We start from the raw sequence: 24,903 nt of genomic DNA, 5'->3' as shown, positions 1-24,903 counted from the left end.
GCATTCGAGTCCGCTCGCTGTGCTTTGTTGTATTATTGTTTTCGTTACATTACTAATTTTAATTTATTAAAGCAACATTATGTACAGATTATTGGTTGTCTTAATTATTATCTTATTAATAAATAAGCTTAGTTTTTATGTAATTTCTTAATGAATGTGAAATAATCAATAATATATTTATGACCTACAAGTCAAATTGTTCAATAGCACTTTAACATTTCCACCCGCACATTTGAATGCATAGAAGGCAGTTATCGCTAGAACAATGTAAGATGGGATTATAGTAGCGGCATAGAGCTCCTTTCTGTTTAGTAAACTTAAACCTGATACAAAGAAATGAGAACCGACAACCCAACACACTTTGATGTAACATTTGTCATCTAAGCCACTAAAGAATATTACACTCCAAAACGTGTTGAGCAGGATCATACACAGTGTCATAGCAGCACTTGTGACAAAGAAGTATTCGGTTCCACTGTTCAGACCCAATGTTCCCGGTCCAACCTGAAAGAAAGTATATTTTTTTTAACAATGGCAACATAGCCTTCGGCCCAAAGAATTAGGCTTTAAAAGACACTTACTGAATCTGCTAAAACATTGACTAAAGCGAATGAGCCACTCATTAAGCCAAAACCGAGTCCAGAAACATAAGCCAATTCTGATTTATTGCTACCAATATCATGGTTATCTGATATTTGTTTCAATCCTGCTTCCGTTTTTCGCAGCAATAGGTACATGCCATAGCGAAAGGCTTCCTGAAATATTGGTAATATTAGCCAACTAGTAATAAGTAACAAAATATAATGTACTTAATTCTGATACTTACTTGGATAATGATTGCAAATACCATTCCAAAAGCCAAATATTGTCTCAAGGGCACCACCGCATACCATACAAGAGAAGAAAGTAATAACGACAGTAGCCAACCAAATGCCGCTGCTATCATTATGATGATTCTTATGGCGTCATTTGCAATAGTCAACGCAAACATAGCCAAAGGTGGCCCAAACGCTAAGAGAGCACAATTAAAGAACTCTGCAAGCGTCATTTTAAGTTTTTTGCAACAAATTCTTGACTATTGTAATGAGATCTTGATGTAATTTAAAGGCACAATTTTCGTGCGTTTGTGAGTAGAGGCTTAAGTTTCAATAATTATGATCGGTGCCCAAATGTTAAGTACTTATTTCTTTCTTTATTGAAATGTGATGTAAGCTTTCTTTTTGTTTATTAAAACTATTTTCACAAATTGATATTTTTTCACCACTTCATTGACAATTAACGTTTTTTTTTTTTTCGTTTGTTCGACTACGCTCAAAGTACAATCACAACAGCTGTACACAGCACACACTCGTCGAGACTCGAGACACCCCCAGACAGGCCGAGCGTGAGACGTGAGTATATGTACAGGACGGTCTCGTCCTTGTCTCGTTAGCTCTCGCGAGGAAAACCAGATCAAGCATGCACGGCGAGAGGCTCTCGTCGAATGTGTACCTACAGCCACGCCGCCATTATTCAATCTTAAGCTTATTCCGTTTTACTAAATTTAGACGACATAAAATTATAAGCTTCTGATTCCACTTATCTTATTTCGTCACTGATTCAGTTGCGTTATGCGTAAATTCGGTTTTGAGTTTCTGACAAAGCAACAAAAAACGGTCTTCCCGTAGGCGGTCATTAGTTTAATTAAAGAAAGTAAAATACGAAAAACATTCAGGGTGAAAGAATATCTCTTGTTCCAAAGATACGGCTTTTTCTTAGCAGTCCATATCGCGCAAGAATACTATTGACGTTGCAGTTGTTGAATAAAACTTTGATAAAGTTCATGTATTCAATATTTTTGATGTTTGAGTTTTCGTCAATCGACAGTCGTCACTTGAGCCGACATTGTCGGCCCAACAAGCACTGTAAAATTGGTAAGTTACTACGGAGCCATCTCTTAAAAAAGAAGAAGAAGAAGTTAGGTAAACAAACTGCGCACGGGTGACGGGTCTATCTAACCTATATATAGAGTATAATAAAGTACTCTGTGTTTGTAACAATAAATAAAATATTGGTTACTACTCTCTGGTGTTAAATTTAATAGTATTATAATAATTTGAAAGTTATACTAATGCAAAAATAAGATGCCACCAAAGTCTAATTCGAAAAAAACCTTGTGGGTCGAGTGTGAAAAGTGTAAATGCACTTTACCGAGTAACGACAAAAATGTACATGTTGGGTTGAACTGTGCTAAAGATCAAGTAAAATGCCCATTTGTGGAGGACGAAGTGCTGTACACTTGGTTAGAACGAACGAGCAATCCTCCAGAAAACGCTCCGTTAGATTCGGTGCTAATACATCCTTCTGCGGGAAGTCTGATCAATGCTGTAATCGGAGGTCCTTTGGAATTAATAAGAGATGGATCTCCAACTCTTGTCAAACGTATGTGGCCCTCAAAGGCATCATCGCCGGCAGCTGTTATATTACCCGCCGCAGGTACGTCGCGAATCAACATTTACATACTTAAAATTTGTATATAAAGCCCGTCACATAGCAATAATATATATTAAAATACCGTACTATAATATATATTAAAGTAGCTACCAGAAATATATATTATAGCTGAGTGTGTGGTCACGCGAAAATTAGTATAGAAAATATGTAGAAATAATACGTGAACGAAAAACTTTGTAACCCTTTTTACGAAAAATGGGGAAACGTAGGTGCATGAAATTTTGCTCAGTTATAGTTTATATGGTGAAGGAGTGCATCGAGCTAATATTATTTTGAAATTATGATTTTATCATACATTTTTTTAACAAATAAAACATTACACACACTACAACACACACATGAGAAACGACAGATTTTTGAGCGACAAGCCTATACATACGAATTATACTCTTTTATTTATGGTTGAAGTCTGTTGACAGCACTTTGACAAATTGAAAATGTATTATAGTTTTTTTTATTGAATCTAAGATACTATTAGACAATGCTTACACGGCCAGTCTGAGATCAGCTAAGTCCCAGAGACAAGAGTAAAAAAAAAGATAAAGTCATTATTTTTTACAAAATATAGGTAGTAGTCCTAATGTTGTTGAAATTAAGGTCGAATTTCGACCATTGGCGATCTCTAGTATATAGAAATATGCCTAGCTATAAAAATATTAATATATATAATAGCTAAGTCTGTGACGGGCTTTATAAATAATAGGCATGAGGAACATTTTTTTTCTTGTTGGTAAATGAAGGACCATTCAAAAATAGGAATATCGGTGAAAAAATTACTTTGATAGCTTAAAAACTCTTCAAGATATCCATACAAAATGTTACCTAACTGTGACGTCACGCTTCTAAGGTAGTTTGTTCGATAGCTATGTTAAAGGTTTCATAAGAATATTTTTTATAAATTGCATAACTTATCGAATGGTATAGAAAAATTAAGGCATTTTATAAAATAAATCGACTTGACTATCCAACTTTGAAGGCTCATAACTAAAAAAATACATAAGTTATGAAGCTGGAATTTTGGAAATACATACTTATATTTTATCGCTATGTCTTTATTTTATTTAAAAAATCAGCTAATCTTTGACCTTGTCGTCATCCCTATTATTCTGGTACATAATGTTTTCTTCACTTGCAGGATTATGTGGAGGCTGGTGTGATGACAACAAAAAAGTAACAGTTAGGGTCCTTAAAGAAACAGTTAATAAGGCAACATGCATTTCAGTTAAAATTAGAAATCACAAAATAAATACAGACATAAGTGATATACTAAAAGAAAACTTTAAAGACCAGTATATCAGTGTAAAGTCGACCTTGGTGTATTATTATTTTGGCAAAAAATTAGAAATAGAAGTAACTGATTTAAAATATGAGAGAACTGCAGCTAGTGATGCAACAGATTGGTGCATCTTGAATGATAAAACAGTTTGGAATATAGATAAAGAGGAACTGCAAAAAACTAAAAGAAAACCTCAAATACTGGGTGGGGTTGATGATATAATTGAAGAAATAAAAACATTAATAAACTTGTCTTTTCAAACAGAAGGTTTTGCTGCAAATTTTCAAACAACAAAAAGTCTTTTGCTCTATGGTCACTCCGGAATTGGGAAAACAGCAATTTGCAAATATCTTGTGGAAAATTTAAACTGCAATCATATTGAGATAAATGGCCCTGGAATATTTAGTAAATATTTTGGTGAAACTGAGGCTACATTAAAAAGTTTATTCACCAAAGCAATCACTAACGGGCCAAGTATAATCTTAGTTGATGAAATTGAAAGCATTTGTCCTCGTCGGTCAAGCGGAAGCACAGAACAGGAGCGGAGAGTTACATCTGCTTTTGTGTCACTTTTAGATAATTTACATGAGCAGGCCTCTAGAGTATTTGTTCTAGCCGCAACCAGAAAACCTGAAGCTATTGATCCATCTTTGAGGAGATTTGGCAGACTGGATAAAGAGATTGAGGTGCCTGTTCCAGATAGAATACGCAGAAAGGAGATATTGTACTCTCTTCTGAAATGTTTACCAAATAAAGTTTCCGTAAATGATATTGAATCTATTTCAGATTTAGCTCATGGATATGTTGCAGCAGACATAGTAAATCTATGTACACAAGCAGCTATGAAATGCATAAAACGCAATGAGTCTGAACTACAAAAGCAAGATCTAGTATGGGCTCTAACAGTGGTGAGACCGAGTGCAATGAGGGAGTTACTTATCGAAGTTCCTAATGTAAGGTGGTCAGACATAGGTGGTCAAGATGATTTGAAAATGAAATTGAGGCAAGCTGTTGAGTGGCCCCTCAAACATCCGGAGTGCTTCCACAGGCTAGGCATTCGACCTCCGGCAGGCGTTTTACTTTATGGCCCACCAGGGTGTTCAAAAACTATGATAGCTAAGGCTCTCGCGACAGAAAGCGGTCTGAACTTTTTATCCATCAAAGGGCCTGAACTGTTTTCGAAGTGGGTCGGTGAATCTGAGCGAGCAGTGAGAGATCTATTCACAAAAGCTCGTCAAGTGGCGCCATCCATAATTTTCTTCGACGAGATGGACGCGATCGGCGGGGAGAGAGGCGCGGGAGAAGGGGGCGTACACGAGAGAGTATTGGCACAACTTTTGACAGAGTTGGACGGGGTAGTTCCATTGAATTCTGTCACAATAGTAGCTGCAACTAACAGGCCGGACAAGATGGATAGGGCTCTGCTCAGGCCCGGCCGATTAGATCGCCTCATTTATGTGCCCCTACCTGACTTTGAAACCAGACTACAAATAATAGAGTTAAAGCTGTCGAAAATGAGTGTGAGCGATGATGTTAATTCTCATGTCATAGCGACAAGGACTGAAGGATTCTCTGGTGCTGAAATACAAGCTCTATGCCATGAGGCAGCTCTGCGAGCAATGGAGAAGGATCTCGAATGCTTACAAGTGACAATGGAAAATTTTGAACATGTTCTAAAAGATTTTAAGCCAAGAACACCAAATTCACTTCTGAAAATTTATGAGGAGTTTGCTTTAAGCTAATAATAATTAGATCAAATTATTTGTATAAGCAACTAGCTGTCCGTGAACTTCGTGTCACTTTAAAACCTTCCCTGGACTTCTACGAATATTTTAAGACTAAAATCAGCCTAATCCGTTCAGCCGTTTTCGAGTTTTAGCGCGACTAACACAATTGAAAATCCATTTTTATATATATCTTTATAAGATAATTACTAATTTTACAAAATATTTTTACCTTGAACATTACATCTGGTATTACTTACATTAGAGTTTATAACACAAAATGTACATTATAATAAATTATGAAGTACAAAATAAATAAATCTATATAATTATGTTTATATTGTTGTCCTGGTTTTTAGGTTAAGGAAATGTGAAAAAATTCACGGGAGTAGGAAATATGCTGATTTTAAAAGAAAAATTATCACGGCTAAGAAGACTTAGACCCAATTTCACCAACCTCTGTTTGTTAAATCCTAACAAGGCATTACTTAACGGACCTTGGAAAATTAAACAGACTGTTAAAATACTTATGTCCCACAGTAAAAATTTAACAGCGGATTAGTAAATACAACGTTAAGTGAACAACGAGTGAATAACATTCAATTCGTTCGTTCTCGTTATAAGGCGACGAAATTGCAATGTACAAGTTTAATACGACATGTTGGCTGCAATGTGTCATTTTCACCTTATTCGTATAATACGTCATCTGGTAGATAATGCGACCAAATTAAAATATCACTGATCGCATACATTTGTTACACTACAATAGTTCTTTTTAATTTACCAGGTTAATAATTATGATCTGTCAAAGCTGAAAACATGAATCATGATAAAAACTTTTATTTACTTATTTCGGCTTGCGAATTGTGATACAAGTCAGTGTATTTGCAATGTCAAGGAAAATCCGAGGGCACAAAATGAAAATAAATAATTATGCATAACATGAAAAATAATAAATAATATGTAAGGATGTGGCGAAACATGGCGACAACACTCAAAAGTCAAAACAGATTCTTTTATTGATATTGGATATTGTCTTTAAAAAGTTGTTGTTTTGACTATTATAACGGCCTGTTATATATTTAACGGACCTCCCCAGCAGGAATTAAAATTTAACACCGTGTTAGGCGATTTGACATGACATTAGCGTATGGTGGAACGCTCGATAGCTCTAACAGGCCGTTAACTGATTTAACAAGCCGTTATTTATTTAACATTGCTTGATGAAACTGGGTCTTAACAAGTTATTGAGTAACAGTCGATCAAATAAAAAAAATAATTCGGCGAAGTATAAAGGAACTTTTCGTTAAAATTCCTTTGAACGTAACTGAGATGATGTTGTTTGTAGTGTAAAACATGTTATAATTTATGTACATTCATTGACCATACAAAAATTATCAAAAACTAGCGGTATTACTAAAACATTTTAGTTTTTGGGGCATTTTAATAAACAGTGTTCACAAGGTACTTACTTTTTATTCCAATCAATTCATATAAAATAATTATAACAATGATTTAAATACATACATATTTTTACACAAATTATTATGAATAGAACCGCCGTACTCAGACTTCAGAGACATTTAATTATGATTAACCTTCAATTTAATGAACAGTTTGACAGATAATGTAAGTGGCTTGTGTCAAATTTTTAAATTAATTACTTAAGATGCGCTTACACGCGCAATAATTACGGGAATAATTGCTCGGCGACACGAATAGAGCGATCTCCGCGTGGACTTCAGTTTATAGCGCGCGATGTCAACAAAATTGGTGTCAAAAGCTTTTATAAAAAAACCCTGGTACCCATTAAATCAATACAGCTGTGCAGTGTGCAAACAATAAGTACTTCATTTTTGTATGTTAAACTTTATATATTATGCCAAATTTTAAAGCTTATTTAGCCCCCCAATTACACAACTTTACCCATAAACTATTTATCATTGATAGGTTTAGCCCCAATTTCACCAACGTCTGTTAGTGTTAACAGCTTGTTAAAATATCCTGTCTTCTCTTTCATTCATATGAAAAACGAAACAGCTAACGTGATACTAATTCGAGCATTAACTTTAACAGTCGTTGGTGAAATTTGGTATTAAGGTTACGTCACTGCCTGCACAGATAAAGTACTTACTTTATTTAATACCGTAGAATAGATATAACAATCGAAAAAAATCGAGACTTAAATGTAAGATGATACCACCTCTTATAGAAAGACTTTTGAGCAAGCGTCAGCGCGATGTAGAAGACGCACGGCGCCATCTATTATGAATTTTTTGAACAAATTTACGACCCTTACAACCCTTTTTTCCAGTAAAAAAGTAGTCTATGTCCTTTCTCAGGCTTTAGACTATCAGTATACAAAATTTCATTACAATCGGTTCGGTAGTTTTGGCGTTTGGCGTGAAAGCGAGACTGACAGACAGAGATACTTTCGCATTCATAATATTAGTACAGATTATGTGCACACTGCACAGCTGTTTTTGGGTATTTTGATTAATTAAGAGGATTCCACACCGCCCTTTTTTCCATACAAACGTTGTCCCCTGTTTCCTCCCTGGATAATGCTAGTAGAGTTATATTTTTTTTCCTGAATATCTACGGCCACTAATACAATGTCCCTATGTTTTTTTTCATAATTTAATTATTAAATAAGATATGAACGTTCAAAAACCCAAAAAAATGGCCAGATTTTCCACTGTGTTCAAACGTCCAGAAAACAGATTTGGCTAGATTATACAAAAAAAGCAAAACATAGAAACACAGCTCAAGCCTTTTTTTAATCTTTAATGAAAAAAGTACTTAAATCGGTTAAGTTTTGGAGAAGGAATCAGGGGACAACGAATCGTTGATTTTCTGGATTTTCTGCAGTTGTCTCTATCGCGTTCTGCGGTATAGGCTTGAGGTAAGGGAGACAGCTATAGATATTACACGTACTTTTTTTCATTTCTCTAGCCGCTGTTGTATCCTCTTAAGGGCCGCGCTACACCGGAATGGCAGCGGCGAGGCAAGCACTTTCAGCGCTGCCATTCCGGTGTAGCGCGCTGCGCGGCCCTAAGAGGGGTACCACTTACCAGGGTTTTAAAAAGTTTTTAAATTTGACACAAATTTTGTTGACACCGCGCGCTATAAACTAAAGTCCACGCGGAAGAAGTCGCGGGCAACAGCTAGTTATGAATAAAAACAATAATATATAATAAAGTAGGTATGATTAGTTCTGTTATAATAATGAAGTAAAAAAATAAAGCGCCATCTGTTTTCATATATTAGAATTAAAATGTTGATTGCTGATTGCATTGATATATTTTCTGGATGGAATATAGGCCAACACAACACACTCGAACTCCTTAGAAATGCAGTAGGAGTTCTATAAGATAAGATAGATTGATTATTATTATAGCAAGTGATAACATTATTAAACATAATATTCTAACGTATTAAAAACTATAAACAAAAACATAACAACTAATAAGTATGATTAGTTCTATGTTACAACGAAGTAAAAAAATAAAGCGCCATCTGTTGAATCGTATTAGAACTAAAATGTTCATTGCATCGCGTCGATATATTTCTGGATTTTTTATAATATTACACATAAAATATATTTAAGATTTTTGAAATATTATTTTAATACACATCCAAGACCCAGGAACATTAAAAACTTTTTGTTCCGCCTGCGGGACTCGAACCCAGGACCCCCGGGATGAGCGCTGGTCACGCGCAATGCGAAGTAATTTTCATCGATATTTTCATGGAAATAAGATATTTTCCCACATCAAAATGTAGCCTATGTCCTTTCTCAGACTCTAGAATAACTGTGTACAAAATTTCATTGCAATCTATTGAGTAGTTTTGGCGTGAAAGCGAGACAGACAGGCAGACAGACAGACAGACAGACAGAGATACTTTCGCAGTATATTTCGCAGTATTTATAAGTCGCGGGCAACAGCTAGTTATGAATAAAAACAATAATATATAATAAAGTAGGTATGATTAGTTCTGTTATAATAATGAAGTAAAAAAATAAAGCGCCATCTGTTTTCATATATTAGAATTAAAATGTTGATTGCTGATTGCATTGATATATTTTCTGGATGGAATATAGGCCAACACAACACACTCGAACTCCTTAGAAATGCAGTAGGAGTTCTATAAGATAAGATAGATTGATTATTATTATAGCAAGTGATAATATTATTAAACATAATATTCTAACGTATTAAAAACTATAAACAAAAACATAATAACTAATAAGTATGATTAGTTCTATGTAACAACGAAGTAAAAAAAAGCGCCATCTGTTGAATCGTATTAGAACTAAAATGTTCATTGCATCGCGTCGATATATTTCTGGATTTTTTATAATATTATACATAAAATATATTTAAGATTTTTGAAATATTATTTTAATACACATCCAAGACCCAGGAACATTGAAAACTTTTTGTTCCGCCTGCGGGACTCGAACCCAGGACCCCCGGGATGAGCGCTGGCCACGCGCAATGCGAAGTAATTTTCATCGATATTTTCATGGAAATAAGATATTTTCCCACATCAAAATGTAGCCTATGTCCTTTCTCAGACTCTAGAATAACTGTGTACAAAATTTCATTGCAATCGGTTCAGTAGTTTTGGCGTGAAAGCGAGACAGACAGACAGACAGACAGACAGACAGACAGACAGACAGAGATACTTTCGCATTTATAATATTATATAAATAAATCGACTTGACTATCCAACTTTGAAGGCTCATAACTAAAAAAATACATAAGTTATGAAGCTGGAATTTTGGAAATACATACTTATATTTTATCGCTATGTCTTTATTTTATTTAAAAAATCAGCTAATCTTTGACCTTGTCGTCATCCCTATTATTCTGGTACATAATGTTTTCTTCACTTGCAGGATTATGTGGAGGCTGGTGTGATGACAACAAAAAAGTAACAGTTAGGGTCCTTAAAGAAACAGTTAATAAGGCAACATGCATTTCAGTTAAAATTAGAAATCACAAAATAAATACAGACATAAGTGATATACTAAAAGAAAACTTTAAAGACCAGTATATCAGTGTAAAGTCGACCTTGGTGTATTATTATTTTGGCAAAAAATTAGAAATAGAAGTAACTGATTTAAAATATGAGAGAACTGCAGCTAGTGATGCAACAGATTGGTGCATCTTGAATGATAAAACAGTTTGGAATATAGATAAAGAGGAACTGCAAAAAACTAAAAGAAAACCTCAAATACTGGGTGGGGTTGATGATATAATTGAAGAAATAAAAACATTAATAAACTTGTCTTTTCAAACAGAAGGTTTTGCTGCAAATTTTCAAACAACAAAAAGTCTTTTGCTCTATGGTCACTCCGGAATTGGGAAAACAGCAATTTGCAAATATCTTGTGGAAAATTTAAACTGCAATCATATTGAGATAAATGGCCCTGGAATATTTAGTAAATATTTTGGTGAAACTGAGGCTACATTAAAAAGTTTATTCACCAAAGCAATCACTAACGGGCCAAGTATAATCTTAGTTGATGAAATTGAAAGCATTTGTCCTCGTCGGTCAAGCGGAAGCACAGAACAGGAGCGGAGAGTTACATCTGCTTTTGTGTCACTTTTAGATAATTTACATGAGCAGGCCTCTAGAGTATTTGTTCTAGCCGCAACCAGAAAACCTGAAGCTATTGATCCATCTTTGAGGAGATTTGGCAGACTGGATAAAGAGATTGAGGTGCCTGTTCCAGATAGAATACGCAGAAAGGAGATATTGTACTCTCTTCTGAAATGTTTACCAAATAAAGTTTCCGTAAATGATATTGAATCTATTTCAGATTTAGCTCATGGATATGTTGCAGCAGACATAGTAAATCTATGTACACAAGCAGCTATGAAATGCATAAAACGCAATGAGTCTGAACTACAAAAGCAAGATCTAGTATGGGCTCTAACAGTGGTGAGACCGAGTGCAATGAGGGAGTTACTTATCGAAGTTCCTAATGTAAGGTGGTCAGACATAGGTGGTCAAGATGATTTGAAAATGAAATTGAGGCAAGCTGTTGAGTGGCCCCTCAAACATCCGGAGTGCTTCCACAGGCTAGGCATTCGACCTCCGGCAGGCGTTTTACTTTATGGCCCACCAGGGTGTTCAAAAACTATGATAGCTAAGGCTCTCGCGACAGAAAGCGGTCTGAACTTTTTATCCATCAAAGGGCCTGAACTGTTTTCGAAGTGGGTCGGTGAATCTGAGCGAGCAGTGAGAGATCTATTCACAAAAGCTCGTCAAGTGGCGCCATCCATAATTTTCTTCGACGAGATGGACGCGATCGGCGGGGAGAGAGGCGCGGGAGAAGGGGGCGTACACGAGAGAGTATTGGCACAACTTTTGACAGAGTTGGACGGGGTAGTTCCATTGAATTCTGTCACAATAGTAGCTGCAACTAACAGGCCGGACAAGATGGATAGGGCTCTGCTCAGGCCCGGCCGATTAGATCGCCTCATTTATGTGCCCCTACCTGACTTTGAAACCAGACTACAAATAATAGAGTTAAAGCTGTCGAAAATGAGTGTGAGCGATGATGTTAATTCTCATGTCATAGCGACAAGGACTGAAGGATTCTCTGGTGCTGAAATACAAGCTCTATGCCATGAGGCAGCTCTGCGAGCAATGGAGAAGGATCTCGAATGCTTACAAGTGACAATGGAAAATTTTGAACATGTTCTAAAAGATTTTAAGCCAAGAACACCAAATTCACTTCTGAAAATTTATGAGGAGTTTGCTTTAAGCTAATAATAATTAGATCAAATTATTTGTATAAGCAACTAGCTGTCCGTGAACTTCGTGTCACTTTAAAACCTTCCCTGGACTTCTACGAATATTTTAAGACTAAAATCAGCCTAATCCGTTCAGCCGTTTTCGAGTTTTAGCGCGACTAACACAATTGAAAATCCATTTTTATATATATCTTTATAAGATAATTACTAATTTTACAAAATATTTTTACCTTGAACATTACATCTGGTATTACTTACATTAGAGTTTATAACACAAAATGTACATTATAATAAATTATGAAGTACAAAATAAATAAATCTATATAATTATGTTTATATTGTTGTCCTGGTTTTTAGGTTAAGGAAATGTGAAAAAATTCACGGGAGTAGGAAATATGCTGATTTTAAAAGAAAAATTATCACGGCTAAGAAGACTTAGACCCAATTTCACCAACCTCTGTTTGTTAAATCCTAACAAGGCATTACTTAACGGACCTTGGAAAATTAAACAGACTGTTAAAATACTTATGTCCCACAGTAAAAATTTAACAGCGGATTAGTAAATACAACGTTAAGTGAACAACGAGTGAATAACATTCAATTCGTTCGTTCTCGTTATAAGGCGACGAAATTGCAATGTACAAGTTTAATACGACATGTTGGCTGCAATGTGTCATTTTCACCTTATTCGTATAATACGTCATCTGGTAGATAATGCGACCAAATTAAAATATCACTGATCGCATACATTTGTTACACTACAATAGTTCTTTTTAATTTACCAGGTTAATAATTATGATCTGTCAAAGCTGAAAACATGAATCATGATAAAAACTTTTATTTACTTATTTCGGCTTGCGAATTGTGATACAAGTCAGTGTATTTGCAATGTCAAGGAAAATCCGAGGGCACAAAATGAAAATAAATAATTATGCATAACATGAAAAATAATAAATAATATGTAAGGATGTGGCGAAACATGGCGACAACACTCAAAAGTCAAAACAGATTCTTTTATTGATATTGGATATTGTCTTTAAAAAGTTGTTGTTTTGACTATTATAACGGCCTGTTATATATTTAACGGACCTCCCCAGCAGGAATTAAAATTTAACACCGTGTTAGGCGATTTGACATGACATTAGCGTATGGTGGAACGCTCGATAGCTCTAACAGGCCGTTAACTGATTTAACAAGCCGTTATTTATTTAACATTGCTTGATGAAACTGGGTCTTAACAAGTTATTGAGTAACAGTCGATCAAATAAAAAAAATAATTCGGCGAAGTATAAAGGAACTTTTCGTTAAAATTCCTTTGAACGTAACTGAGATGATGTTGTTTGTAGTGTAAAACATGTTATAATTTATGTACATTCATTGACCATACAAAAATTATCAAAAACTAGCGGTATTACTAAAACATTTTAGTTTTTGGGGCATTTTAATAAACAGTGTTCACAAGGTACTTACTTTTTATTCCAATCAATTCATATAAAATAATTATAACAATGATTTAAATACATACATATTTTTACACAAATTATTATGAATAGAACCGCCGTACTCAGACTTCAGAGACATTTAATTATGATTAACCTTCAATTTAATGAACAGTTTGACAGATAATGTAAGTGGCTTGTGTCAAATTTTTAAATTAATTACTTAAGATGCGCTTACACGCGCAATAATTACGGGAATAATTGCTCGGCGACACGAATAGAGCGATCTGGAGCAATTAGTGGAGCAATTTATTTCATATCACTCAATGTCATATCGCTCAAATATTCGATGGCCACATCACTCAATATTATATTGCGCAATATTGCTGCTTGTTGCCGCAAATTGCTTGATGTAGTCGTGAGTCGTGAAGTCAAAGTTGACGAGAATTGACTGGAGTTGAGCAATATTTTAGTTGCCCGTATAAGCGCACCATTACATTCAAGTTATTAAAGGTGCCGGTTGGCAGCGGACGACATGAAGCAACCGCAGACGTGTCGCAGCGACACTACTGGTTTGCATGTATTTCTATGAAATACCCCGCGCATCTAGCGACACATTCATAAAAATACATAGAAATGACGTGTCGCGACGACACGTCTGCTGCACCTTAATGTTCCACTCAATCATGAGTGCGGCAGTAAGTGCCTCAGATTTTTTCTTATATTATCAAATTAAATGTAAAATTTGTTTCAAATTACCATCTACCATAATAAATAATATAAGTGTATAGCACTATGTTTTTAAACTACACATTTTAACATTTAAGTAAATAAGTTATAAGAGTGTTATTATACAAATCATTCATTCCGTAAAAAATTAAGTTGTAGAAGTTAGGAGAAAATTATGGTCTTAAAAATAACTTCGCTAACTCTCTTACTTATTTACTTACAAAATATAAGAGTACCTACAATGGAATACATAATCACTTTTTTATTTGAAGGGAACTTTTAACAAATGTTAACGTTTACAGGTAAACACTTTTCATCTTCAATTATATCTCGTCGGGATGTAAATACAATAGTAAAGGCTGAACAAAATTTTAAGATCGCTGGGCAATAGCGGAATTTCGGTTCCTTGGATGGAGCGAGGGCCGAAGAATGCACATGCGCAGATTGTCCGCTCCTTCCATCGAGCGATCTAAAAGTTGTGAGCAGCATATTTTACACCACATTCCTGACGGTATGCCACACAGTATTAACGTCCAAAGACGACGATGGGTGTCCGCCGCAGCCACTGACCTCTATTTATACACTGGACAGGCTAATGCCGTTCAAAATGACAGCTATTTTTTGCGCCGATTTGAAGCGCCGCGGTGAGCGTACTGTGAACTAATTACATAGAAAATTACAACCCCCATTTGCAAAATAGTAGTTCCAAGTACACTCACTACTGCTTTCACATAGCAATCAGCGCCAATATGGCGACTTTCAAATAGGAACATATAACTGTCCAGTGTATTATAGAGGTCAGTGGCCGCAGCGTATGGGTTAAAATAGGTTAGTCATTTACTTAAAGTTTTAATACTACACCTATTAGCAAAAAATAAAACTACCTTGAATTGCACAAAATATCATAGTATTTAAATGTTCAGACTACCAGCATTTCTAAAATGTAACATTAGTCATATAAAGTTATCTAGCCTATTGAATCTGGGAAACTGATTTTGTTCTACAGGTTTTGAAAAGTTTTGTGCGGTATTTACTTTATTTTTTTAAATAAATTTACTACAACAAAAAAAGCTTATGAATGGAATACCTTGTGCAATTGCCAACCGTTGGGAGGAAAAAATGGTGCAACAGCTACATAAAATATAGTAGTATGAGCAACGTACTTAGTTAAATACTACAAGCCCTTTTTACCCTCCCTATTGTTATTCAGACGTCAGTTTGTAATTGCAGAATGTCCCCACTACATGATATAGCAAAAAATTAATAATATTGTGTTATTTGCTATTCTACACTCTACAGTCTACATAATATAATTCGTAATTACTAATTAGTATTCATAAAAGCTATGAAATCTATCCACTTCAGTCTTAATTAATATTTCCAATTTTGAATGAAATGAATCTCTGAATGTGATTTAATAAGTCTCTTTTTAAACAATTTTTAATATAAAACTAGTTTGTGAATGTAACATAACACAACGTTAAGGCGCAGCGCAGACAACAGACTATCCGTGACGCACTTTTTAGTCCGTGGAAATAGAACCTATGCAATTATATGCAGTAACGCACAAGTCTGCGCTGCGCTACGTGCGCGTTACTGCATATAATTAAAAGTTAATTTTGTGGCGAGACTGCAGACGCTGCGAGGGATATGTACTGGGGCGTTTATAGAATCGCCGATCAAAATGTATGGAATTGACATAGACTAGGACGAGTCGGCGCATGAGTACCGAAAACTATTCCACCTCAATTTGTTTATGCGATCCTCTTCAAATTATTGATAAACGTATTGAGAAGTTTAGGGGTGAAATTATATCTAAGATTGGAAATTTAGAATATCATAGTAGTCCAGATATGACATTTGGTAATCTTTTCAAATTAATTAAAAACCATTTTGATACTACCTTCACCTCTAAGACAGTTGGAAAAAACAATAAGAGTAAATTTAGTGAATGGGCTACACCAGGTATTATGAAAAGCAGATTAAAACTGTATGACCTTTATAATGAAAGGACTATAAATCAAAGTGAACACTTTATAAACTATGTAAGATTATATTCAAAAATATTTAAACAAGTCTGCAGGGCTGCCAAATCTATTCACATTAGAAATAAAATTAAGAATTCAAAAAATAAAGTAAAGACAACGTGGCAAATAATAGCAAGTGAAACTGGAAGAGTCGCCAGTCACAACTCAGATTTTAAATTAAATATAGATAACAAAAATATAACTTCCGACAATGATGTTGCGACTGCTTTTGAGAAATTTTTCGCTGACATTCCAGTTTCAATTACAAGTAACCTAAAGGACTCTCCTGATGATGCTATATTAAATGAATGTGATATCGACTTTAGATTTAAAGAAGTAGGTCCTGAAGACATTTTAAAAACTTTCAATTTACTAAATATTAAGAACACTACTGATTTGTGGGGCCTATCAATGAAAGTTATTAAATCTATAATCGATGTTATCGCGCCCTACTTAGCGACTATATTTAATGATTGTATAAAAAGTGGCGTATTTCCTGATTTAATGAAACACAGTAAAGTTTTACCTCTTTTTAAATCTGGTAGTAAGTTGGACCCGTCTAATTTCCGACCTATATCTATTTTACCGACATTGAGTAAAATTTATGAAAAGATAATACTGAATCAATTACTAACGCACTTTAATATAAATAATATTTTACATAATAAACAATTTGGATTTACAAAGGGACGATCTACTACAGACGCAGGCGTTGAATTGATCAGTAGTATTTTTAATGCCTGGGAGACGTCGCAGGATGCTCTAGGAGTTTTTTGCGATCTCTCAAAGGCCTTTGATTGCGTGCAACACAAAACATTGGTCAGGAAACTCTGTCACTATGGCATAAAAGGCACAGCACTCGCCCTCCTAAAATCGTACTTGTCAAATAGAACTCAGAGGGTTGAGATAAATGGTAAAAAATCTGCTGGTGCAAAAATTGAAATGGGGGTCCCACAGGGGTCTATATTAGGACCCTTCCTGTTTCTTATTTATATAAATGACCTGCCATTCTTAATTAAAGATAAACATGGGATAGTATTATTTGCTGATGATACATCTCTTACATTCAATATCAAACGGCTTAATGCGTGTTATGACGAAGTAAATAATGCTCTCTCAAAGATTGTACATTGGTTTAGTGTTAATAATCTTTTACTTAATAGTAAAAAAACAAAATGTATTAAATTCAAATTGCCCAATGTAAGGCAAACGGAAACCAATGTGCTTTTAAATGGTGATGTTATGGAGCTAGTGGATACAGCTGTATTTTTAGGTATTACACTAGACTCCAAGCTTCAGTGGGGCCCTCATATTGCTGGGTTGGCCGACAGACTCAGTTCAGCAGCATATGCAGTAAGTAAGATTAGACAATTTTCAGATGAAACAACAGCACGTCTAGTGTATTTTAGTTACTTTCATAGTATTATGTCCTACGGCATTTTGCTGTGGGGCAATGCTGCAGATATAAATACAATTTTTGTGCTGCAGAAGCGAGCTGTGCGGGCAATCTACAAGTTGGCCCGTAATACTTCACTTAGAGAAAAATTTAAGGAAACTGGAATCTTAACTGTTGCTTCTCAATATGTCCTATCAAATGTATTATATGTTAAAAAGAATATATATCAATTCACGAAAAAATGTGATACCCATGGGAGAAATACTCGTAATAAACATAAGCTTGAAATTCCGGTGACTAGACTTACTAAAGTCAAAAATTCTTTTAAAGGTCAATGTATACGCCTTTATAATAAGATCCCAGAAAGCGTTCAAAATCTCTCAATTAATAGATTTAAAAAAGTTGTTAAAGAACGTTTGTGTACCAAAGCGTACTATAAAGTTAATGATTTCATGAATGATAGTACACCATGGGAATAAGGTCGCCCCCTGCAGAGCTGTTTCATTATAATATGTATAATAATTGTACATTCGTTGTATTTTATTTAGTCATAATGACACTGTTATTTTATAATAATATATTTTTTGTAATTTTCCATCTTTTTAGAAAAAGATGGCCCCGTGCGAGTTTCTTACGCCGGTTCTTCTCGCCGGGTTAGTTCCCGAACCGGTGGTAGGCATCTGTGTAGCCCCGACGTTCAGAGAATATTTGAAAAAATTTATTCTGAATAAAAATTTTTGAGTTTGAGTTTGAGTTTGAGTTTGAATTGCCCTCCTGATGATATAAATGCATGTTGCCAGGGCGCAACCCGGTGCCATATTGTTTAAACAAACATTGTTTAAACAATTGCAAGGAATTGTTATTTTTCAACCGAACAATTTTTTTTTATATTCTTTATTGAAATACCAATAAAAAAGGTCCTATGACTTTTTTAAGATAAAGTTAATATTTTTAAAGATATGAATTTTTAAAGGTTCAAAAAACCTCAAATTTGGGTACTTTCGACCGATGAAAAATATATTTAAAAAAAAAAATAATATCAAAGTAATATATTTTTTAAAATGATATATACAATAGTTAATAATATTGTTAATAGAGATTTCAAAAAATTTCATTGTTTATATCTTTTTTTCATCTTAGCAAAAGTAGACAAAAAATTGTGTTTTTTTGTATAGGAGCCCCCCTTAAATAATTATTTTATTTTAATTTTATTAATAATTATTAAAGTACAAATATAATTAAGGATTTCGTGGAATTTTCAAGTGCCTCGCTGTTACTATTATTGATTACGAGCAAAAAAGGCCAAAAAAATCACGTTTCTTGTATTAGCGACAGCGACGCTATTCTATGTATAGATTTATATGGATAAGCCGTCTAGTACGCCGGATGTTTTCGAGGCCTGGCCAGTGGCCATATAAATCTATATATTCGAACGCGCCGCCGCCGCTCCCGCCCCGCTGCCCGCTGATCTCGACACTGAAGCCTACCTGTTTCGTAAGCCTATGTTGTCCTCTCCTCGTTCCTACGTTTTACACGCGCAATATTTCCGTGTGTCTGTTGTAACATATAGCGATCCAGTCGGGCTGCGTCGCGCCCCACTGTATCTGGTTGACCTCGCCCTCTGCGGCCGTGTACGCTAGGATCGGGTCCTCTATGGCGCGGGGCATTTGCTGGATGTCCCATATCAGCGCCTGGTGGTCGTCGCCCGCGGTGCAGATGTGGCAGGAGCTGAAATGTTTAGATAATATGATGTTTAGGCTAAATGTTTTGTTGTCTTTTATAAGTAAATTGCTTACAATGATTGAGGTACTATGCATAATATTAGTGGAGTGCAGAGTTTCTGGTTGTGCACTTAATTTTGTTATAATTTAATATATTATATTTCCTCAATTTCCTTAATAATTAAATAATAAGTTCTCAAATTACACTCTGGATTTGTGTTGTGTTTGATTTCCACTGTTGGGATGTAGCTCAGTTTGGGAGTTTCTGTTCATCAACCGTTGGATGAACCTTTAACATAATATGGCAATTCACCACTGTCGGAAGAAGACGAAGAATACATATCTTTGACACTTAAAAGATGACAAGTGTTTGCTGGCCGCTTTTCGCCGCGGACCGGGCTTGACGGCATTCGAGAAAATTTTTGTTCTGATAATGTTTCCTTGAAAAGGCTTAATCCAGCTGGAATTTCAAGTTTCTTTCCCTTTTGGTTTTTTTTTCAATATAATCGCTGTGAACTTTTTGTGTGGTCGGCCGACCAAAGTGCATCAAAATTCAAGAGTACTTCAGCTACGTTCCGGAGCGGACCACGCGCTACAGAAGACAATCATCTTGCTCCTACAAGATCCAACGGGCTTGCTGCTACTGCAATTGCCTGATGAGCACCCCTGCTGACTATGGAACAGGTTAGTCGGGCATGATACGGATTCCGGAGTGTTTTTTTTTTGAGAACTTTGTATTATCCCGCAGGCAATTTAGCTATTTACACGCTATTGCCTTTCCAGTTTCCTTTATTCATAGGTTTATACTAGGTCGATAAGAACACATAATTACAATACTCAAGTATCTGTAAATTAAAACGGTATATTAGCATAATGTTGGTGGTATTACAGAATAATTCCTATCAACAGAATCATAATATTATATCACAATTAATACCATCTAGGAGTATTCTTTTGGATGAGGCCGTCAATATGAGTCCAAACATGAAACCTCCACTTTGGGTTCATAATAATTATGGAGCTCGGCTCATATAGAATCCAGGTGATGCTTCAGCAGCAGCATGCAAAAATTTATTGGTTATCTACGTCTTACTAGTTGTCGCAATTAAAATGAGCCCAAACACGAAACCATTGCTCTAAGTTGGTGAGGAGTTGGGTATCCTATTGATTACCAGGTGATGCTGCAGCACCAGGTCAACTTTCCATTAATGTGTAAATATTCATAAATGTCACGAACTAGAATGCAATAAAGCCCACCAAACGACTGCAAGTTGCTATTCGGCCCTTCACGAACCAGATGAACCCTGATTTTTCAGCACGGAGCAGGCTGATGATGAACTATAGCTAAGAACACTCTCAGTTAAGTCAGTTTTGAAACAAAAAAAACTAGATCAAAATCGGTCCACCCGTTTGGATGCTACGATGCCACAGACAGACAGACAGACAGACAGACCGACAGACAGACACGTCAAACTTATAACACCCCTCTTTTTGTCGGGGGTTAAAAACTATAATTCATTTTTAATTTGTCAACTTGTTGTCAACAGACTTCAACCATAAATCTTATATCTTTAAACAATCAATTCTTGTATATATATATATATATATATATATATATATATATATATATATATATATATATATATATATATATATATATATATATATATATTTCGTGTTTTATCGATAATCGATAAACTGAAAAATATGACTCTTCCTGACATCTATTGGCGAATAATAATACTATTTTGTTAGCAACTAATTATTTTAACGACCAGCAGATGGCGTTATTAAGTAACACGAAGTCAATGAGTGTTTGCTATACCGAGCAAAGCTCGGTCATCCAGGTACTAAGAGTATAATTCGTATGTATAGGCTTGTCACTCAAAAATCTGTCATCTTTCCTAGTGTGTGTGTTGTAGTGTGTGTAATGTTTTATTTGTTAAAAAATGTATGATAAAAGCATAATTTCAAAATAATATTAGCTCGATACACTCCTTCACCATATAAACTATAACGTGCAAAATTTAATTCAAATACGTTTCCCCATTTTTCGTCAAAAGGGATACAAAGTTTTTGGCTCACGTATTAATATATAGATTACTAGCTGTTGTCCGCGACTTCGTCCGCGTGGACTTCAGTTTATAGCGTGCGATGTCAACAAAATTGGTGTCAAAAGCTTTTATAAAAAAAAAACCCTGGTACCCCTCAGATCAAAACAGCTGTGCAGTGTGCACATAATAATATATATATTTTTTTAATTTAACGTTATATTTTACGCCAAATTTTTAAGCTTATTTAGCCCCGCAATTCCACAACTTCACCCATAAACTATTTATCATTGATAGGTTTAAGGTTATGTCACTGGCTCACTGCATAGATAAAGTACTGATTTATTAAATAACGTACTTAAGAAATAACAGTCGAAAAAAATCAGAAACTGAATGTAAGATAATACCACCTCTTATAGAAAGACTTTCGGGCAAGCGTTAGCGCGGTGTAGGAGACGCACGGCGCCATCTATTTTGAATTTTTGGAACTAACGCAATTTGAACAAATTTACGCATTTTTACCCCCTTACAACGCTTTTTTCCAGTAAAAAAGTAGCCATGTCCTTTCTCAGGCTTTAGACTATCTGTATACAAAATTTCATTACAATCGGTTCGGTAGTTTTGGCGTGAAAGCGAGACAGACAGACAGACAGACAGACAGACAGACAGACAGACAGACAGAGATACTTTCGCATATATAATATTAGTATAGATTAAGTTAACCTGTGCGGCGCCCAAGCGATGCCGTTGACGCAGGCGCGGTGGTTGTTGAGGCGCGCGACGGGAGTGCAGGGGACGCGCACGTCGAGTATGATCACCTCGCACGCGTCCATCGCGATCGTCGCCAGGTAGTTGGGGTCCTGCTTGTTCCACGCCAGCCGGAGCAGCGGCGTGTGCTGCGGGTCCTGAACGAAAACAAAAAGGTTTTTAAGATGATGGGTTATGGATGGGTAAGATTTGACAAGAAAAGAACCCGATGTTTCAGAAGTCTGGTGGCTTGATGTTGGCAATGTGAGCGTAGAAATGTAATTTTTAGTGTGCACAGTTAGGGAATACAAATTGAATTTGAAATAATATTATGTAGATTGTAGGTATTTAAAAGCAGCTTGTACAGTTATCAGCACGACATGAATACAGAGATACAGTTCTTAACATTATTAAAAGGACCTTAGGTCATCAGTCATCAGAAAACACACAACAGAAAATAAAATGGTTGTCCATAAAGATGGTTTACTGACGATAGTTGAAAGTGATAACATGCCCCTTTGTCGCTCATTCCGCGCTCTCGCTTGCACTTCAAGCCTTAAATGGACTGCCTCAGAGTGAGGTAACGCCACATTAATCATGTTTTTCCGTGCTTGCAGCCAGCTCCAATGAATTATAATATGTTGTCACATCAAAAATTGTACAACGGTTGCAGTGTGATAATTACAACAGTGACATTTAATAATAATTGTTATTGACCTCATAAATTATAGTGGAATGTTCGAGATGCCGCAGGTCGAACATACGCACAGACCCGTCTGCCCCCACCGACGCGAACATGTCGCGCCCGCCGCCCGCGCGACTGAACGCGATGTCGTATACTTCCTGAAAAATAGATTTACTACAGATTAAAAATAGGGGGACTTCATAATGAGCATAAACAACATTTTAAAAAAGTTTTTTTAAATACTTGACTTTTTTATAAAATTAGGGGGCAAACAGGCAAACAGGTCACCTGAAGGAAAGCAACTCATGTCGCCCATAGAGACTTGCAACATCAGAAGACCTGCGGGCCTTTTAAGAGGGAATACACTCTCTTCTTGAAAGTTTTCAGTTAATTGTAATTCAAAATTTTACCTTACAGGATTATGTGACTTAATTTACAATTCATACTCTCTATACAAGATTATTTAATTTCAATAAGATATAATAGGTATATGTTTTTTTTTCGATAACAATTTTTTAAAATAATAGATTAACAAACCTTGTCATGAGCAATAAGTTGTGTTTTTACATGTCCGGAGACTTCATTAACTCTGCCCAAAACCTGGCCAGTCTCAAGTCCCCAAATTGTGCAGGTGGTATCAATGCTGCTTGTTCCAATTAGGTTGGGGTCAACTTCATTCCAGTCAAACGATGTTAGCGGTGCACAGAAGTCAGAGTTCTTGTTGTTGTTCAGAACACACTCAAACAGAGTGTATGGCTCTCCGGCGCGCCAGATACGTAAATAGTCACCTGTAAGTACATATTGACACATAAAATATACTGTTTTAGGTCTAAAACAGTATATTTTATCACTGGTCAGTGACTTATGTAAGTTGCAGGCAGAACAATACATACTACATAGTGCTTGCAACTCTGTTAACTGTACAGATATTAGTTTTATTGTACAGGAACCATGCATTTGTCATACTCAAAGTATCTTTTGTCTTTCTCGGGTTTTAAAGTATAAAATTGTTTGTATATAAAACTATCATAACAAATTAACTTACCACTTGTGGCAAGAAGGTCAGGGTACACACCCTTGCTGTCAGGTATCCACATAATCTTAGTAGTAGGGTAAGGATGGTCAAATGTGCTTTTTGCACTAAACTCACTTGTTTCTTCATCAAGTGATATAATTTGTACCTAAAATAGAAATTTATTTTTTACTACTTGATGTGACAAAACATCTTAAGCTATAATAACAGAAACATATTATTTGTAAGTTAGAACAAGAAGGTGAGACAAAAACTAATAAACTTTTTAAAATTAAGTTTGTGTTTACTTACTTACATCGTAATTTAAATTATAAAATACTTACTTTGTTATTGTACTCTTCAACGAAACTTCCCAAGGCAAGCCTAAATCTTTTGTCCGGACGGACAGACCAGTTCATGGAATATAATGGCCATGGTGCTTGGTACCTTATCAGAAAAATAAACACAATATTTTGTAACAAGCATGAACATTTTAAATGGGGCAGGTACAAAGTATCGAAAAGTAAATAATACTCAATACAATTGCTTACTTGTATATTTCTTTCCTTTTAGTACTTGAGCTGGTTGTGCTCGAACTACTGTGTGGCATCGACATTTTTATAAATCAAGAGGTTTTCTCGAAATTAAAACGCTCAGCTAATCGACAAGTTGGCGTCGTTAGCAATGGGGTGAATGATCGGATATAAATGGCGTAGTGAATAAAAGTCTATTGTTATATAATATATTACATGTTCAGCATTATTAAACAATTATTTTCTATTGATATATTATTAATTGTTTATAAATATTGTTTTTACATGCAATTTGGC

At 35.4% G+C, this 24,903-nt stretch overlaps 4 protein-coding genes across 6 annotated transcripts; 2 read left to right on the top strand and 2 right to left on the bottom strand.

The window, feature by feature from the left end:
* Positions 1-9: 9 nt before the first annotated feature.
* On the bottom strand, positions 10-15,283 carry LOC121737035 (gamma-secretase subunit Aph-1). Of its 2 annotated transcripts, XM_042128572.1 has the most exons (4): positions 15,276-15,283; positions 827-1,070; positions 582-755; positions 10-504 (listed from the first exon to the last, which is right to left on the bottom strand). In XM_042128572.1, the coding sequence occupies exons 2-4, from the start codon at positions 1,046-1,048 to the stop codon at positions 178-180; spliced, it is 723 nt and encodes a 240-aa protein (XP_041984506.1). In that variant the 5' UTR covers positions 1,049-1,070; positions 15,276-15,283; the 3' UTR covers positions 10-177. The 2 variants fall into 2 exon arrangements, with proteins under 2 accessions (XP_041984506.1, XP_041984497.1); XM_042128563.1 differs by lacking the exon at positions 15,276-15,283 and having other exon boundaries at positions 827-1,259.
* Positions 2,059-5,597, top strand: LOC121736900 (ATPase family protein 2 homolog). The gene is made up of 2 exons (XM_042128378.1): positions 2,059-2,475; positions 3,629-5,597. Exons 1-2 carry the CDS (start codon positions 2,124-2,126, stop codon positions 5,509-5,511), a joined length of 2,235 nt encoding a protein of 744 aa, XP_041984312.1. The 5' UTR covers positions 2,059-2,123; the 3' UTR covers positions 5,512-5,597.
* On the top strand, positions 10,381-12,368 carry LOC121737158 (ATPase family protein 2 homolog). The gene has a single exon (XM_042128740.1). The coding sequence runs from the start codon at positions 10,381-10,383 to the stop codon at positions 12,280-12,282; it is 1,902 nt and encodes a 633-aa protein (XP_041984674.1). The 3' UTR covers positions 12,283-12,368.
* Positions 14,461-24,903, bottom strand: LOC121736993 (DDB1- and CUL4-associated factor 7). 2 transcript variants are annotated; one of them, XM_042128505.1, is made up of 8 exons: positions 24,625-24,903; positions 24,418-24,520; positions 24,107-24,242; positions 23,599-23,849; positions 23,094-23,219; positions 22,353-22,534; positions 19,345-19,585; positions 14,461-14,903 (listed from the first exon to the last, which is right to left on the bottom strand). In XM_042128505.1, the coding sequence occupies exons 1-7, from the start codon at positions 24,687-24,689 to the stop codon at positions 19,387-19,389; spliced, it is 1,062 nt and encodes a 353-aa protein (XP_041984439.1). In that variant the 5' UTR covers positions 24,690-24,903; the 3' UTR covers positions 14,461-14,903; positions 19,345-19,386. The 2 variants fall into 2 exon arrangements, with proteins under 2 accessions (XP_041984439.1, XP_041984432.1); XM_042128498.1 differs by lacking the exon at positions 14,461-14,903 and having other exon boundaries at positions 19,183-19,585.

Source organism: Aricia agestis, chromosome 2 (genome assembly GCF_905147365.1).
Source record: "Aricia agestis chromosome 2, ilAriAges1.1, whole genome shotgun sequence".
NCBI classification, from domain to species: Eukaryota; Metazoa; Arthropoda; class Insecta; order Lepidoptera; family Lycaenidae; genus Aricia; species Aricia agestis.
Note: the sequence above shows the minus strand (reverse complement) of the source record. Positions and strands in the feature narration are given on the sequence as shown.